General features: G+C 35.0%; 1 protein-coding gene across 1 annotated transcript in view; it reads right to left on the bottom strand.

Moving 5' to 3' along the window:
* Positions 1-16340, bottom strand: part of LOC145786238 (receptor-type tyrosine-protein phosphatase H-like) — a 43635-nt gene continuing 27295 nt past the window's right edge. Inside the window, exons 7-20 of the mRNA XM_082597879.1 lie at positions 14783-14889; positions 14262-14433; positions 13871-13995; positions 13565-13721; positions 13225-13327; positions 10896-10958; positions 10559-10640; positions 6491-6581; positions 5889-5965; positions 5413-5542; positions 5155-5282; positions 4761-4918; positions 2234-2369; positions 1-2161 (exon numbers count right to left, since the gene is read on the bottom strand). Of these exons, the coding sequence (XP_082454005.1) occupies positions 2012-2161; positions 2234-2369; positions 4761-4918; positions 5155-5282; positions 5413-5542; positions 5889-5965; positions 6491-6581; positions 10559-10640; positions 10896-10958; positions 13225-13327; positions 13565-13721; positions 13871-13995; positions 14262-14433; positions 14783-14889 (1679 nt within the window). The 3' untranslated portion in view covers positions 1-2011. The remainder of the gene's footprint in view (positions 2162-2233; positions 2370-4760; positions 4919-5154; positions 5283-5412; positions 5543-5888; positions 5966-6490; positions 6582-10558; positions 10641-10895; positions 10959-13224; positions 13328-13564; positions 13722-13870; positions 13996-14261; positions 14434-14782; positions 14890-16340) is intronic.

Here is a 16340-nt window from a genome sequence, read left to right as displayed (position 1 = left end):
ACCATCCAAGTAAGTTATATTAATGAAGCATTTGCTGCCGTATATTTCAGACCAGTTAAGCTGCACAATTTCTTGCTGCAAAGTCTCCTGCGTCAGGCCATCATGGGTCTAATTAATAATGCAACATTATTCCTACTTCTCGTTCTCATCAACGAGTGCACTAAATCCCCTTTTCAGCTAAGTTGGTAATGGAACTGTGCACAATAACTTTGAGTGCTTAGATTGCCATTTTTTAAGTCCATCAAGAGCTCCGACCACAATTGAGCATGTTTTCCATGGTTATAAGCACCGTTCGCCTCATAAACGTATTGCAAAACAGCCTTTCGTTCTTTTGTAGTGTACACGTGAAAAAATAACACACTTCTAAATTATTAACTCGAACCAACACAAGTCGAAAGATTGTGACTTCTGAAACTTTTCCTGTGAGTGCGAATCAAAACTAGCCCAAATTCGCAAGAAAACTGCGCAAGTGGCAACCCTGAAACAAAGTCAACCACATTAAAAGATTGAATTGGCATGACAGAATCAAAGACACAAGGCTATTGCTAATTACAAATGGTTTATGTGAATTATTGTACACAAATATAAGTAAAAATGATTAGCATTTTCATCTGCATTATCATTGTTTTCATCCTTGCAAGTGCGTACCCTCCCATTGATTTGTTGACCAATTGTAACGTAGCGTCATAACGTCACGTAATTACGTATACAGTGTACGTAACCTTACGAAAATTGTAACGCAGCATCATACGAAACGTATTAAAGTTTATCATCAATATTTAGTTTGCTTTTCAGTCACATGCTCAGCTCGCTGTAGGTTTGTAAAACATGTGCAGTCATTTTTCATAGCCTACGCCACGGTAACAGTGACCTTCTGAGATTGCGCTGTAGATCAAGGACATTAACTTACTATGCATTTTTTTTATAAATCAACACAACAGGAAAGTAATTCACGTAACATAATTTAATTAAAGATGTAGGCCTACATACAGCAGTATCTGTGTGAACAAATTATAAGAAGTTGAAATATAGGGAATTTAACTATGAACATTTAAAAATGCAATACAAGAAACCTAAAAAATGCAGCAACAAGGAAAATGACAGAATCCGAAAACCACATAAAAGTCCATTCAATGTCAATAAAAACGACGCAATCAGAAATGAAATTATCAAAGAAAGGGGAAGCATTGGCCGAGTGGTTAGCGCGTTGGGCTCGCAGTCGAGAGCCTGCATGTTCGAATCCAGCCACCCGCACTTGCTGTTGTTTCTCTGGGCAAGAAACTTTACGATAATTGCCTCTACCTAGTGATCGATTTCGAGTAATGGGTAGTACCAAATTTAAGTCATAAGTAGAGTAGACAACCAGAAACAGACATTGCAGTCGGCTGCAGCGTGGGTCAGGTGTACGTCGGAAGGCGTATACCGATGCATACCGCTCAAGTCCGCTTTCTCGCATTGCAGGATAAGATAATAAAACATAAAACAAAAACAAAAAAGTCAGCAACCAGTAAGACATTCAAGTAGGAAATGCGTTAGTGATTGGGTTGGGTTAGTGGCCAACCAATGAATTGACTGAAATGCAAGAGAAGAGTCAAAACCGAGGATGGCAATATAAGGTTGAAAAGACTGATAACACTTGAAAGGTGAAAAACGACATTCGAAATGGCATGAAAGAATTAATAGAGGCCATTCGATAACTGTGGCATGGGTGGTTGATGATGATCATGAAGTCAAAAAAAGACCAATAACAAGTAAACACACATATAGTAAAGTAAAGGTCCCATACTCAGATACTGAGCTTAAGAACACACATATAGGAAACTAAAATCATACAATTTACAAGAGTATGTGATTAAAGAAATATTTACAAACCCCAATTCAATGATATGTAGTCATGAAACCTTAGCTTTTATTGCACGTTTGAGACCATTTCGCAATCACATATCGTATCATGTCGCACATCAGGACAAACTGGTTGCAGAAAATCAGCACTGTATGAAGCTTTAGAGTTTTAGACAGTATTCTCATATTGTGAAGAGCGTGGAATTGAAGTTTCGTAGGCAGATGAATTATGATGATCACGATTTCCGTTATTGAAAACAACTTCATACGTAGGAGCCAGGAACTCTTGCACCATATTGTGAAGTAGCATGTACTGTTTCTGAACAAAATGAAGATCAAAGGTTCATTTAAGAAAGTGAATCGGTTTACACTTCAGAAATTTGGGTTTTACCTCATTTTCAACCATCCCCATCCTCTGCATTCTAATTTGATAAACAATTCCAAAAATATCCACGGTTGAGTGTTCTTGCAAATGCTGCATCATGTGATCAATTGCTATATAGCTTCCTGTTCGTCCTGCACCAGCGCTGGAAAAAATTGAATTCTGTAACATTTTTGTTGAAACAACGTGTGTTTTCAGAAGTTCTTTGACTTGCACGAAATAATTATAAAATAGGTAGGCTAATAAAATCTTGGCTAGCAGGAAAATCGAGAAGATGAAAAAAACATAATTTTTAAAGTACAGGGTGACCCAAAAAGATGCGTACCCATGTTTTATTCGATATTTTCACATTTGGAACACATCTTGGGAAAGCCATAAATTGACTAAAAATTGACAGAAAATGCTGAAACTTTGGTCAATGGTCTTCCATAAACTGAATAATGTGTAGTTATAATTTGAAATAAATAGCTTTTCAATCAAAGTCACAATTGAAATTTTCATGAGTACGCATCTTTTTGGGTCACCCTGTATAAGAAATTATCACCATGTAACAAAAAATTAGTTGTGTCAAGTTTTTAGTATTTTTTGAAAGATATTGCTGATTAAAAACCTTTAAGGTACATAACGTTTTAAATTTTTTTTTAACCAAGGAAATTTCCCCCATAAGTGTTGTAAAACACACATATTGCCGAAATCATATATGCAACTTTGCAACAAGGGACTTTGGCACGGGTGGAACATAAAAAAAAATTTGAAAAGCGATTTCAATTGGGTGAGAGATTGCCCCAAAGTTTTGGGTCACAGTGGGTCAAAAATGACCCAAAATTTTAAATGTAGTAAAAAGAAAGTGAAAAGTTGTCTTGAAAAGATGGTTTCTGAGAGTGATGTAATAAGCCAATGAGAATTGATTTAATTTTTGATTTCAGACTTCAGCGAAACGTAATTTTACTGCCAATTAGAAGATGTGACTTTTTTGAGAAAAGTTGTGCTAAGCAATGACTGGAATGTGTTAAAAATAAAAACTTGAGAAAAAGACAGAAATTTATCACTAAGCTAGGACATAACAATCATCTGAGATGGATCTAAAATGCAAGAAATTAGATACTCAACAGGGAACTACTTGATACTACTCTCAGAAACCATCTTTTCAAGACAACTTTTCACTTTCATTTTACTACGCTGAAGAGATCGGAAGATCGAAACACTGGCCATTGTCCGTAGTTATCTTTTAATAATGTCGTTTAGACATTATTTTTAAACAAACAAAAAAGAGTTAAAATGTCTTTTTAGACATAATTTTTACCCAAATAGAAAAAGAGTCAAAAGCCATGTAAATTTCACTCTGTGTGGAGCTACATGTACTTGAGAGGTTAACTGTTATTTCTTTATTCACTTTCTACTGATTGTTTGGAAACTTTTTGCTATGTCTGTGGTCTATCTATATCAGTAACCATATCAGACTAACAAGCGAAATGTGCAATGAAACAAAGCTAGAAGCAAAGCTTTTATACTTATGAAATGTATTTGGTATGGAAATTAGTGACCAAATTGACCAAGTTGAAAACTGTGCACCTTATGTGATTTGCAGAACACATCGGTCCAATTTATATGGCTGATTAAGAGAAAACGACATTTGATACTACAGTATTTGCTAGTTCAAGAGTTTGGAGAGAACCCCGAAACCATACAGAAGACCGTTGCTGCTATATGGTTGACAGTTCACGAGTTAGAAAAACAAAAAACCGACATGACATTGCATATTCTTCCATATTATGTTCTATTGCACCTGCTTCGCATAGCAGTCAGCAGCTTAGTTGCGGATTCTCAAACCCTCGAGCAAAAAAGCTGCATAAGACACGGTAGTGTCTCAAGATATAGAAAAAGTCTCTCATGACAAATTAACATATCTAATACAGACATAATTTCAGAATTTTAGTAATAGGCACAACGAAGCAATAATTATTATCAACTTTTGGAAACACTGTGATGAAAGAATATGAAAAATGGTGTATTTTATGTCCATAAAAATGCCATTCCTGCACTATCATCTTGAGTGTGTTGATCTTTGTATGGGTGATTGCTGGAAGCGGAAAAGATGGTGAAAGGTTTCATCTTATATAGAAAGGAAATATCTAGGGCGGTGGATTTGCAACATGAAAGAGGGGGGTGTATGATCCGCAATACGAGAAGATTTCTCAGTGTATAGACGTAAGTCCCACAAATGTGACCACTTTTGAAGTGTTTTCATCTTTGCATGATGCATATATGAATTATATTTGCATATTATTTCTTTGTTTTTGCATGCTTACACGTTTATTAGAAAACTATGTTAGTTAATACAGAACATCTCTGAGTAAAACTAACAATCAGAAACAGTGACATTTTATCAAAAGTAAGAAAACTTAAGATTTTTTTTGCTATTTTGGTGATTAGTTTGAAGTAACAGAACACAATGCATAAAATTTTTTATGCAATTAAAAGTTTTGCGAAATTTTGTTACATGGTGAATTGTATTCATTGACAAACAATGTTTAACCTTGAATGAACAATCAAAGGTCCATTGTTGTGCACATCGTTGTCAACACAACGACCTACGAAGCGAGCAAATGTCACCAAATCTTCTGTACTTTCTGGCAAACCATGATCTGGCCAATGGAAGAAGTTGAATTGCTGAATACGACGATGAACTGATCCCTGCAAATCATTTTATATATGTTTAAAAGAATCGCAGATGCAGGATATGTTTCACAATTGTAGGCTATATCTCGATTTTGTAATAATAAAGTATTAAGCCACTATAACCGTTACACTGTAATGTAAAAAGTAAACGACTTTTTACTGCTTAGAGATAGACTACATTGAATTAGACAAAATAGAACTTTATTAAGCAATATGATATTTCAAGGCCATTGAAAATTCTTTAACTTTACTTTCGCGATGTTAAATTCTCGGACCCTCCATGTTTCGTGCAGTGACTCAGAAACCCAAGTGATGGTGAGATCACGTGACGTAAACGATTCTCCCTCACATGGCCAGTAAATGTCGCTTTTATGGTTTTCTATAAAATAAAATAGAATTAGTTTAATGACGATATATGCAGTTACATAGATCTACTTTTACATACTAATTGTTTAGTTACTTGTGTTTTTCTGTTTTGTTGAGTGTAACTTGACCTAGTTTAAACCTACCCAACTCGTCAGTTTGAGTGATCATCACAATGCTTCTGCAATTCTGCTCCCAGACAAGTCTCCAAAAGTCAGCTTTTGTTCCTGGAAGAGGTGCTTGTGTGGCGATGTAATCTCTACAACTTGATACTCCCTGTTCAAAAGCAATTAATGAATAATAAGCTGTAATAGGCTATGTGCTTAATTGTCCAATAACAATGAAAAAATAAACTCTAACTTGGTGCTTTTGAAAAATAATATTCATTATGTTATTCAACAGATAATTTCGACCGTGCAATGCCGTTACTTCAAACCAATGCCCACTATTTCACATTCGATTTGTTTGTTTACTTTAGTTACTTGTCTTGCTTTTATCTCAATGTGTGCTTTGTTGGTTATGAAGTGGAGTGTCTCCCAAAAAGTACGTTGACATCGCTTAAAATGTAATAACTCAAACAGCACAAATCCACGCAGCAGTTAGTAACTAACATGATTCTTACCGAAATATATGAAGCGTTGATGTAATCAGATCCAGGTTTATTATTCACCATGCTAAGCTTGACTCTGTTGCTGTCATCTGAAAGTAAGGGTATTATTTGTCTGCAGGAAAATGTGTTTTCTTGCGGTATTCGTGATTTCAATTAGCCAGGTACAAAAACTAATATCAAGATATAGTCAGAAAAATATATTTTAGTTGTTGGTTGTATGATGATGAGGCTTATGTTTGAAGACTGAAGATTAAAATGAAGTAAACTGTTTGGGTGAGCATAAAGCAAGGAAGTCAAACCATCGGCAAACACAAAGCATGCTATACTGACTTACATCTTATTGCACAATTTAGTCTATACCATTTCGAAATGAGATTCTCTCAGTTTTCCATTACCTGACAACACAACTGACAAGATTTTGATGATATATTTCAATTGGGATAAAAAGCGAGCACATTGCCCATGTACATTATTAAACATCCGGCGCAATCAAGGATAGGTGACAGAGCAGAACGATTCGTATTGCATTCCAACAGACTAATCTGATTGAAAATGTAGTTTTAATGCAAAATTGAAAATTGAAAAATATTTTATAAAGCTGTTTTGATACTTACATGGACGAATGCTTTTATGTCGATTTTTTTCTTTGTTAATAGCCATTAAACCAACCTCTGCTGCTTGATTGCCGATAATGCTGACAAGCTCCTGTAATTCACCATGATTTAACTCCATTTTGAGTTTCAAAATTTCTTTAACACTTTGCTCCTCAAAGGGAGGCCAGATTTGGCCCCCCCCTCATATTTCCTTTAATTATTTGAAGCACAGTAACGCCATGCACTTGGTTTTTCTTGACTTTTCCTAAAATTGCCAGGCGGATCTGATGATATTAAATTTGATGCTAAAAGTTGTGTAGTTTTCTTGTAAATTCAAGATTTTGGTGAATTTTTGCTATTTCTAGCTCACTTCCAGCAAAGCGTGAAATGGATTACATTGCGATGACAAGCCATAAGCTCATAATTGCTTCGTGCATCGATATGCGCGAGCAGAGAGAAGCATCCTCTTGCTTTCTTTTGTTTGGTTTGACCTCAATAATACAAAGCGCGTTATTTCTTATGCTACAAAGAAAAGCCAGTGATCGTAAAGCTGTTAATTAGAAACAATAATAGCAAACGTTTTTTGCGTTATCAGCTCTACAAAGAAGAATAGCAATCCACGATCAAAATAGGAGGCTATGGAGGCCACAAACTATTCAAAACAGTTGTTTCAAGCAGATAATATTCATTGACGAATAAAAAACGTTACAATAAGAAATCTTCTCTTGGATAAAGACACGAAAACCTGGTTTCGAAATAAACGTTCTATGGAAATGCTCTCATTGACAAAACTTGCAATTGAGGAAATGTATCACTGCAAATGCTTTTGGGAGAAGCCGGAGAAATAGCGTTTATGCAAACAGTAATTGTGAGATGCACTCAAAATTATGAGATAGGCTCCATTTACACGTATCAGCTAACTCGATGGCGTCCCTTCAATGCTTTATGTCGCCTACTTGTTGTTATGTCCTGCATTTTTGTTTCACAGTGCACTGTGTGTTGTTCCAAAGAGCGCAAAATAAAGATGATAATGCCTCATCTACATTACAAAATATTTTGTAATGTAGGCCTACAAACAAAATGTAAAATGTACACAATGTACATTACAAAATATTTTGTACTGTAGACGAGGCATAAAGTTAGGCGTCACATAAGACAAACAACAAATCAGCTTTCTTCATCATTGATTCAACATCTGAATACGTTGCGCCAATGTATAAGAGGCCGGCTATTGTGAAGACCTGCCATTTATAAACGATCCGATTATACCAAAAGTGGGACAAACTAGTGTATCAAAGAATGAATAAACAATGCTGAGAAAACTAAATCTAAGTGACGAACAATACCGATGTCTTCATTTATCTTGGAAAAATGCTGCCTAAACTTATCAACAAAAAATACCGTAAATAACGGCAAGGCTCCCGAAAGCAGAATTTGCTCGACTTTGGCATGAATTTAGTCAGACATCTACAGTAATAATTCCACACATACAATAACGGGCTCTCAACTGCTGTAAGATACATAATAATCAACCTGGTTCTGGGCGATTTGTGTAACAGTTTAGGGGAAGACACTACTTGAAATGATGCACCACACAAAAGATTTTCAATGAAGACTGAGTCTAAAAACCGATGTGGATTGTGCTGCACAATAACTTCAAGTTTAGGACAGAAGAGGCACAAAATATCACGATAAAAATAAAGACCTTGTGGGAAATTTCGAGAATCATAACACGATGCAAATACCATAAACGCTTAGTTTGCATGCTGCTCTAAGCTGGCCGGCAACTACAAAGGTAGACAATAGCCTACAGGCAGTTTATAATTCGATAACAGCGCAATAAACATTATAAATACGTAAACCGACAATTTTCTTTTACAAACGTATTACGTCTAATAGTAAATTTTTCCCCAACAATTTTTTGTGAAGCACTTGCAAACCACGGTTTTGTAAAATAATTCATCATTATTATTTTTTACTTCTCGGATATTGTAAAACGTCATCAGCAAAATCACAAAAAAAATTTCATTACTTCAATGTAGTAGGCCTAAGAATTTTTTATAAAACTGTAGCCACGTTGTTTCAACAAAGAAGCCATTTTTTAGCAATATAAAGTTATGGAAAATAATTTGCAATCCTGCAAATGGTTGGAAAGAATCTAGGAAATCTTCTCACAATCTGGCACAAAATGATTATGTTTATTGTATCTCTGTAAAATTTTTTACGACAAACTTTGAAGCTTTGTTATAATCATGTTTATCTTTGAAGTCAAACGTTATTTTTTTTTTGGCCAGAAACATAATCACTGCCTTGCTGATGTTGTCGCCTTTACGCGTATTTTTAGTGCTTCAAACAATAAGAACCCGGTCAGCAATCCAGTCCTTTTACATTGATTCAACATTTGTAAACGTTAAATTTATGTAGATTTGCTGACTGTGGGTTATTTCACATTTCCTTTGTTACGTATGTTCCTCAATTCGCTGTTGCATTATTACGACGCTGGCGGACTAAAAATGTATTTTCAAATTGATTGACACAATCTTCAATAAAAAGTGAGCTTCCAACTTAGCTTTGTTGATGTAAATGCTGTATTTTTTGTGGATGTAATTTATGAGTCATGTTTATAAACACCCGTAAGCGAAATGACTTATGCCTGCATGATATTTGTGATGCGACTTGACACAAATCCACAATTTCAAAAGCACCTAATTTGAACTTAGAAATTTCAGATAATTTCAACAACATGTTCAATTGTCTTCTCTCTACTAAAAATATTCATACTACGAACTCAATTGTAGACCTAAAATACACAAACGAAGATGTAAACAGCTATTCAAGCAGGCTAAGCTGTTAGCCTGTTACTTATGAAAAATTTGGTTCCATAAAACTAGAAGCTAGCCATGAGTTTCGGAATGCATTAGTTTAGGATAAAAGTGTAAGACAACAAACGCAGTTTTGATTTTTTTTCAAATTCGTGTAACAATGTTACTCTGATTGTAACTATTTTAGAATCAGTGAGTAGCTTACAATAAGATTTGCTCGCAAGTCGTAAATTCTAATCAATGCAATGATTCGGCACACCGCACACACACTTCGTGCGTTCGATCGAGCTCTTTGTTATTTAGAAGTTTGCATGAAATCGGATTAGCACGGTAATTAAATAGCGGCAAGTTAAATCAAAATTGTCGTTTTTGGGTACCTTTGCAAAAATTGAAATATCAAGTTTAACATATAAAATTTTAAAATAATGACTTTTCAAACTTATAGACAAATGATTTGCTTTCACACCAGTGCAACTTCTGTTGAAATAGCATCAGCGGATAACACGTAACAGCTGATTGAATTTGATCCAAAAACGGCCCCCCCTTGAGCAGTTAACTTCCAAAAAAACGTTGAAAAGCAAAGGGTTAATCTTGGAAAGTGGTGCTGCTATGAATTTTGAACAAGTGACCGAAAATAGTCGTGCGCTTGCAATGTTTTGATGAAATTAAATTTTACTCTCTGATGTTCTGTGTAACATTTACTTTATACAACATAGCCGTGGCCTGGCCACACATTGGATAGTTTAGTTCTAAACAATCTCTTTTCTTTTGCAAAAAATTCGATGAAATGTGTATTGATTTTTATGATACACCAGAAAGATTAAAGGTCAATGATAAAGGGAAGCGTAAAGCTGAAAAGCAAAGAAATGCGGTGGTGACATTCTGCATTGCTGCTTTTGGCATAACTTTTAAAAACAAACTCATGTGTGATGCTTTTGTTTTATTCTGATTGATAAAAAAACGAACCTAAAGCACAAGTTAAGTGAATTAACTTTTAGACTTTATTTAAGACAGTCTAAGAAAAATAATGCAAACAAGTGCAATTTTTAATTGCCTTACAATAAACTGGTCGAATTAAACAAAATAAAATAAAAATAAATTTAAACTATTTAAATAAATTATTTGGAAGATTTAAAGTTATATAAGTTGGAAAGAAACCCACATTCGAAATAACAATTTATTTTAAGAAAATTTGAGCCAATGCTGAAATCTAGGACACAATCAATGTATATCACCCCAGCATCAAGTAGGTCAAAGGTCAACTAACTTCATATTCCAATTTAAGTTTTGCACCCAAATCTTTTGACAGTTCTTTCATGCACTCGCTGACGTCCGACAGCTTAATAATTCTGAAAATAATTTGAAAGAGTTAATTTAAAAAAGGTAAATATTGCAAACGATTTTGTTTATTGATGTTTTATACAAAATAACTTTTCATTCATTTAAAGAAGGTCAATGAAAATGTTTTGCCCACTCTACAGTACAAATTGTGAGTATACAGTATTACAGTATGTTTTCTACATCAACATATTGATGACATGGCACAACGTCATGCGAAATGTCATTGTGGAACTCCTTACACAAAACGAAACGAACACACTCACCGAGATGATGAGATCGAAGGCTTTGATACAGCAGTAGCATTCGTGATCACTTCAAGTCCAGGTCTGAAACATATACTTTGTCATCACAGATAACAAACTCAAATTTCTATGCCGCGAATGAAACATCAGCATGCAAACCAATAGTCTTTAACGATCCTCTGCTGCTCGCTGTACTAGTGAGTGCTCAGCTTTGTGCTGACGGCCGGGAAGAACGCTTCTTCTTCACACAAATCCTCTCTTTTTTAACATATCTTTACAACCAACAAACGAGGCTACTTCTCACACCTTCTCCTAAAATGGCTCAAAATTAATTGTCGCTTAGTTTAGAATTGAATGAGACTGTTCATCAAGCATTTAGTTCAATGATATGATGCGGTCCTTTGGCACAAAAAAAGCTAAACTATTACAAGGTGCTTCAGGTGAGAATCTGCATTTATTCCGACATGTCGTCGATGTTGGGTAGATCAAGTAGTGGCTATTTTTCTAGTATAGCAGAACAAAAAATCGTGTTACTGTAAAACAGTGGTTCCCAAACTTTTTCTATTCGCGTACTATTTAGCAGTTTGATATAGTTTTTGCGTACCAACTACGCTACTACCAGAAAATATCAAAAATATACAATAAAAGGCAAGAAAGTTTAACAAATTTAGCACGGCGCTTCAAAACAAAAATATTTTAATATTAGACTAAACATAGGCTAATTACAGTAAGCTGTTGAGCTGTCGGATTAGTAAAAGACCAATAAATAGGGTGCACTACTACTAACTTACTATCAGTAGCAAGATTGAAAACTGAAAACTTTTGGCTTTTCTGTTAACCTTATCTTAATACGAGCTGTTTTCGCACGCGGAAAGTACGTCACCGGCTATGTTAGCCCTGTGCTAATTAATCTTTAATCACGGGAGCTATGAAAATCATAGAGCCAAAATATTTTACAAGATAATATCCATGTGTATTGTGAGTATAGAAATTAAAATTGTACCCAACAAATTTATTGAAATGTAGTGTTTGAGATAAAAAAACTGTCAGAAAGTCGGTTTTCATTCTAATTACCCTAAAGTAGCTTTAAAATTAAAATTTTTGGATTATAACATAAAGTAATGCTAAACTAAACAGAAAATTACTCGTCGCTCGATGATTCCGCCTCGTATCTAAACTCAATTGCATAATAAAGCGCTCACAGATACTGTTATGCCCTGACATGTGCATGAGAACTCTCATCATTGCAAAACTGTAACAATTGCATGTGGTTCAACAATCACATTGCGCAATTCTAAATTCATTTCGTAGCGTACAAATAATTAAAAATGACTGAAATTCCTATATCTGAGTGCGTTGCAAGTCCAACAAAATTTTTCAACATCGTCCCAACGAAAAAAGCTTGAGAACCACTGACCTAGATGTTGGGCTTGAATCTCCTACGAATAAAATTAATTATGACACAATAAATGCACATTGAGTAATCTGAAAGTTTGCGCAAATTGTATTATTTTATTTTAACTATACTGTTAACCGTGGAAATCCACGTGTCAACTTAAGTGAGTTTCTAGCGGACCATCTAAAAGACCTTCGCGTACCACAGTTTGGGAACCACTGCTGTAAAACAACTAGATCAAGTAACGGTGCAAACGCCGAAATTAGTGCCGAAATCATACAATCCTGGTTCGACTCCCGGCTTCAGCTGGTTGTTGAAAAACACCGCTCACCTCTACCCAGAGTGTAATCAATGGGGTGGGCATAGTTGCTGAAGGAAATGCGCCCAAGAGAGAACGGAACTAGGTACTGGCCACCCTACTCTCGTTGGTGCCGAAGGCTTAGTACAATGAGACCTTTATCTTTTCATCCCCTGATGCTTGGATCAAGTATGGGACTCACATTTATCTTACATGAGACTTTGATTAATAAACCAAGTTTCAGAAAATATTTGATTTTGTAATCAGTTTCAACTTCATGGAGCAATGCTACGAGTTATTAAGTTGAAAGTGATTGCCAAAATTGAAAACTATTTTTTAACAAATAAATTTAAAGTTTTTTTTTCAAATCTAAGAGTAGTCTACGTTTCTTAAAGCAAACAATCAATTTTTTTTTTTCAAAATGCTTTCAAAATTTGCAATAATTTTCAAAATAAACATCTGTTTATGAAGCTGGCTTCTTATTGGTTGATCTTGCCTTTTATGTTATGACGTAGTGTGTTGTATACTAGCAATGATGAAATCGAGGCGACAATTTTGTTGGCACAAATAAACGTTTCTAATGTTTGAGATTGGAATAAGAATAAACAAATTGCAAGCTTCACACAAAATATTTCATAGACTACTTAACAACTTACTTTTTGGTTAATCTTTTCTTTCGAAAAAAATATGTTAAGATTGCAATGATTATAACAAATTCTGCAGCAGCAATTGTCCATCCAACTATCATGGCTATATTGGCTGTGTCAACAAATAAATGTTGTAAACAATATTTGTCGAAGTGAAAAAATTGCTTGACAATCTTATCAAAATACAACGTAAAAGTCCAAATTCACCAAAGAGTTATAATAAACCTGCAACTCTTCAGGTGATCTTTTTCAAGACCACGAAAGACCTTGCAAAAGTTTTACTCGTTTACTATTTAAATTTTTAAGCAAAAATTCAAAAGCTATGTTTTAATCATAAATGTTTTATTACGTGGACAAGTTATTGCGGTTGTCTTAACAGCTTCAGCAAACACTTCGCTTGTTTCCAAATCTCCTTCTAGATTTGTTATCGTCGAATACAATTCCACGTAGTACGCGGTGGCGGGTTCCAGATTTAAAAATTCAAAATGTCCTTCTGAAGGATGATTCTGAAAAATATCATGGAAATAAATTTCAAAAACTATCGTGAATTGAAATGAAGATTTTGATACTTCTGAATATTGTAATAATGATAAAAGCAGCTTATAAAACGTCTGTAGGCTATAGGCCAGTAAGTCAGTCAAAAGAAAAGCATTACTTTTTTTTCTTCGCCATTGTTTATTCTCAAAATAACCCAATCTGCATATCCAAGAGGTTCATCCCAGTTTACGATGATAGAGCTGCTGTCTGATGAAACTTGTATCATTTTTGGCAAAGATGGCTCTGCGGACAATGCATTCCTTCATTACGTTTTTAGCATTACATTCATCACTAACTTGAAAGCACAAAAAGGACCTTAGACGTTTAAATTGTGCCTTATCTTTGCTTAAGGGGTTTATAGTGGGCCTGGGTTTTCTTCTTTAACTTATTTCATAAACTTTACTACAGTGAAACTTTTGAGAATAATCAACCAGTAGTTAAGTAAGAACGAAAACAAAATAAAATTTTTTCAGCAAATTAGATAATCCCCAGATTAAATTGCAACTAACTTGAGGTTGTCACTGTTGATTTTTCTGAACTTTTTAATACTCCAGAAATTGTTGTCAATGTGATTGTGTAGTTGTTGCCAGGTTGAACTAACAAAGGATACATTTCAACGCTGAAGTCTTGAAAAATAGATAGGTTAGTTGATGCTGCTTCGTGTGACCCGCTGTACGTTATCTGAAACAAGCAACCAATTATATCACAAATTACACTTGTAACTGACAACACAAGGATCTGATCAATGACTCTAGCACAATTTTAGTTTATTTATTTGTTTTCAATTTGTTTCTCATAAAACTTAGCGCTCTAAAAATTAATTGAACTGACCTTGAATATTTCGGAAGTCACTGCAAATAAGTTAGCACATGCCTAAAAACTTTTTTAAATAATGTAGGAGTTCCAACAGTGTGTACAATGTAGCCTACATGAGCTATTAAAAGTTCAAAGCTACATAACTATTTGTTCAATGGTTCAATAAATTGTACAATAAGCTACCCGAATATGAGTTTCCAACAAAATTAATTACTTGAATAACATCTCCTACTCCCGCTGGGGTTTTCCATGTTAAGTCGATAATGTGTGTTTTATTTTCCTGGTTCTGAATAGATCGAAGTAAAGAAACTGGATCAGGAACTGAAATTTATGAAACAATCAATTAAAAACACACAAAACTTACATTTATAGAGCATGTGATCAGCTGTAAAAAAGCAACATGCTGCCAGTTTTGAAAATTAAGAAATTTTTTAGATATGTTTGAGTTATTTCAAACGATCACTTTTGCTAAGAATGTTTACGAAATTTTCAATAATTTCCTACAAACTTTGCATTCATTCTTCACTTTATATTGTGACAGTCTAAATCAACACTCTTTAAAGGGATAGTAAAGAAAAAACCTGACTTGGCGATTTTCCACGTTCTTTGTGTTTAACATGCTACCATAAAACGATTTTCAATAAAAATTTTGCCCCATTGCGGTCTGATCAGCATTCCGCGCCCGCTTTTGTCAGAGATTTCAGAACGACAATAGGCGTGAGCAGCGAAGCGTGCGACTGTACAGTAGGGTGGGTCGATTTTCACATAAAATTGTCGGATTGTCGCATAAATCGGTATTTAGGCGAGGCTTGCCATACTAAATAAAGTGTTAAAATTTCAATGTGATGGTGTGCTCCTAACCACTCACCCCAGGTGGTATGGAAAAATACAATTTTTTAGTTTACGGTAAATTATATTCAATAGGTAGGCTAGAGTGAAAACGAAACACAATTGAAATGTAATGAGTTAAAGCCACACCTGGATGTTAAACTAAACAACACAGTCTTTCTTTGATTCAAATATAGGCCGCTGATTCCTTGCATCTAAGATAGAATAAATTATAGAGTTCCGTTTCTCCTTTCCGACAGCTTTTTGAGGTTGACCTCAGCGACTAGGCTACATGAATCATTTTTTCAACGGCTTGAGTCTGTGGTGTGTATGACGACTTTACTGGGACTGACTTTACTGCATCTCAAAGTTCATCCTTACGCTTAGTTCTTAAGTTAGATGGTAATAATGGTGGTTCAGTTACGTCAATCTGTGTCCAGTCGATCATATCAATATAATCCATCGCATTAAGATTAAGTTGATCAGCAGGGCGATGGAATCTTCAAAGTATTGTAGATAAAAGCTTTCGTGCTTTCAGAATTCGGCTAACAGCTACTTCACGAATGGCAGGTCTATTGTCATTAAACATGGCACACAGCAAGTTTTCGGAGTGAGCTGCATAACCATTTTGCTTGATCGATTTGTCGATGACAGACTGCACTTCTACTGGCTCATGTCCACGACTGAGTTGTATCACAAGGAAAAGTACTGCTGGAGCATCGCTGATATCTGTGGCCATCTTAGTGCATACCATACAGGCCTATATACAATTGCAATGAATCGTGTCGTGTCAACAGCTTCTGATGGATGGGTTTGACTAACATAATAGCGGCACATTCGATTTGCTCCTGTGAATGATTATATTTCCCAGAATCTCTGTGTAGCCTAAGAGTGTTTCAGAGCATTCCCAGAACTGATTGCATGGCAGATTTCCAAAAGGTACA

The sequence above is a fragment of the Aplidium turbinatum genome, chromosome 17, assembly GCF_918807975.1.
Source record: "Aplidium turbinatum chromosome 17, kaAplTurb1.1, whole genome shotgun sequence".
NCBI lineage: Eukaryota > Metazoa > Chordata > Ascidiacea > Aplousobranchia > Polyclinidae > Aplidium > Aplidium turbinatum.
Note: the sequence above shows the minus strand (reverse complement) of the source record. Positions and strands in the feature narration are given on the sequence as shown.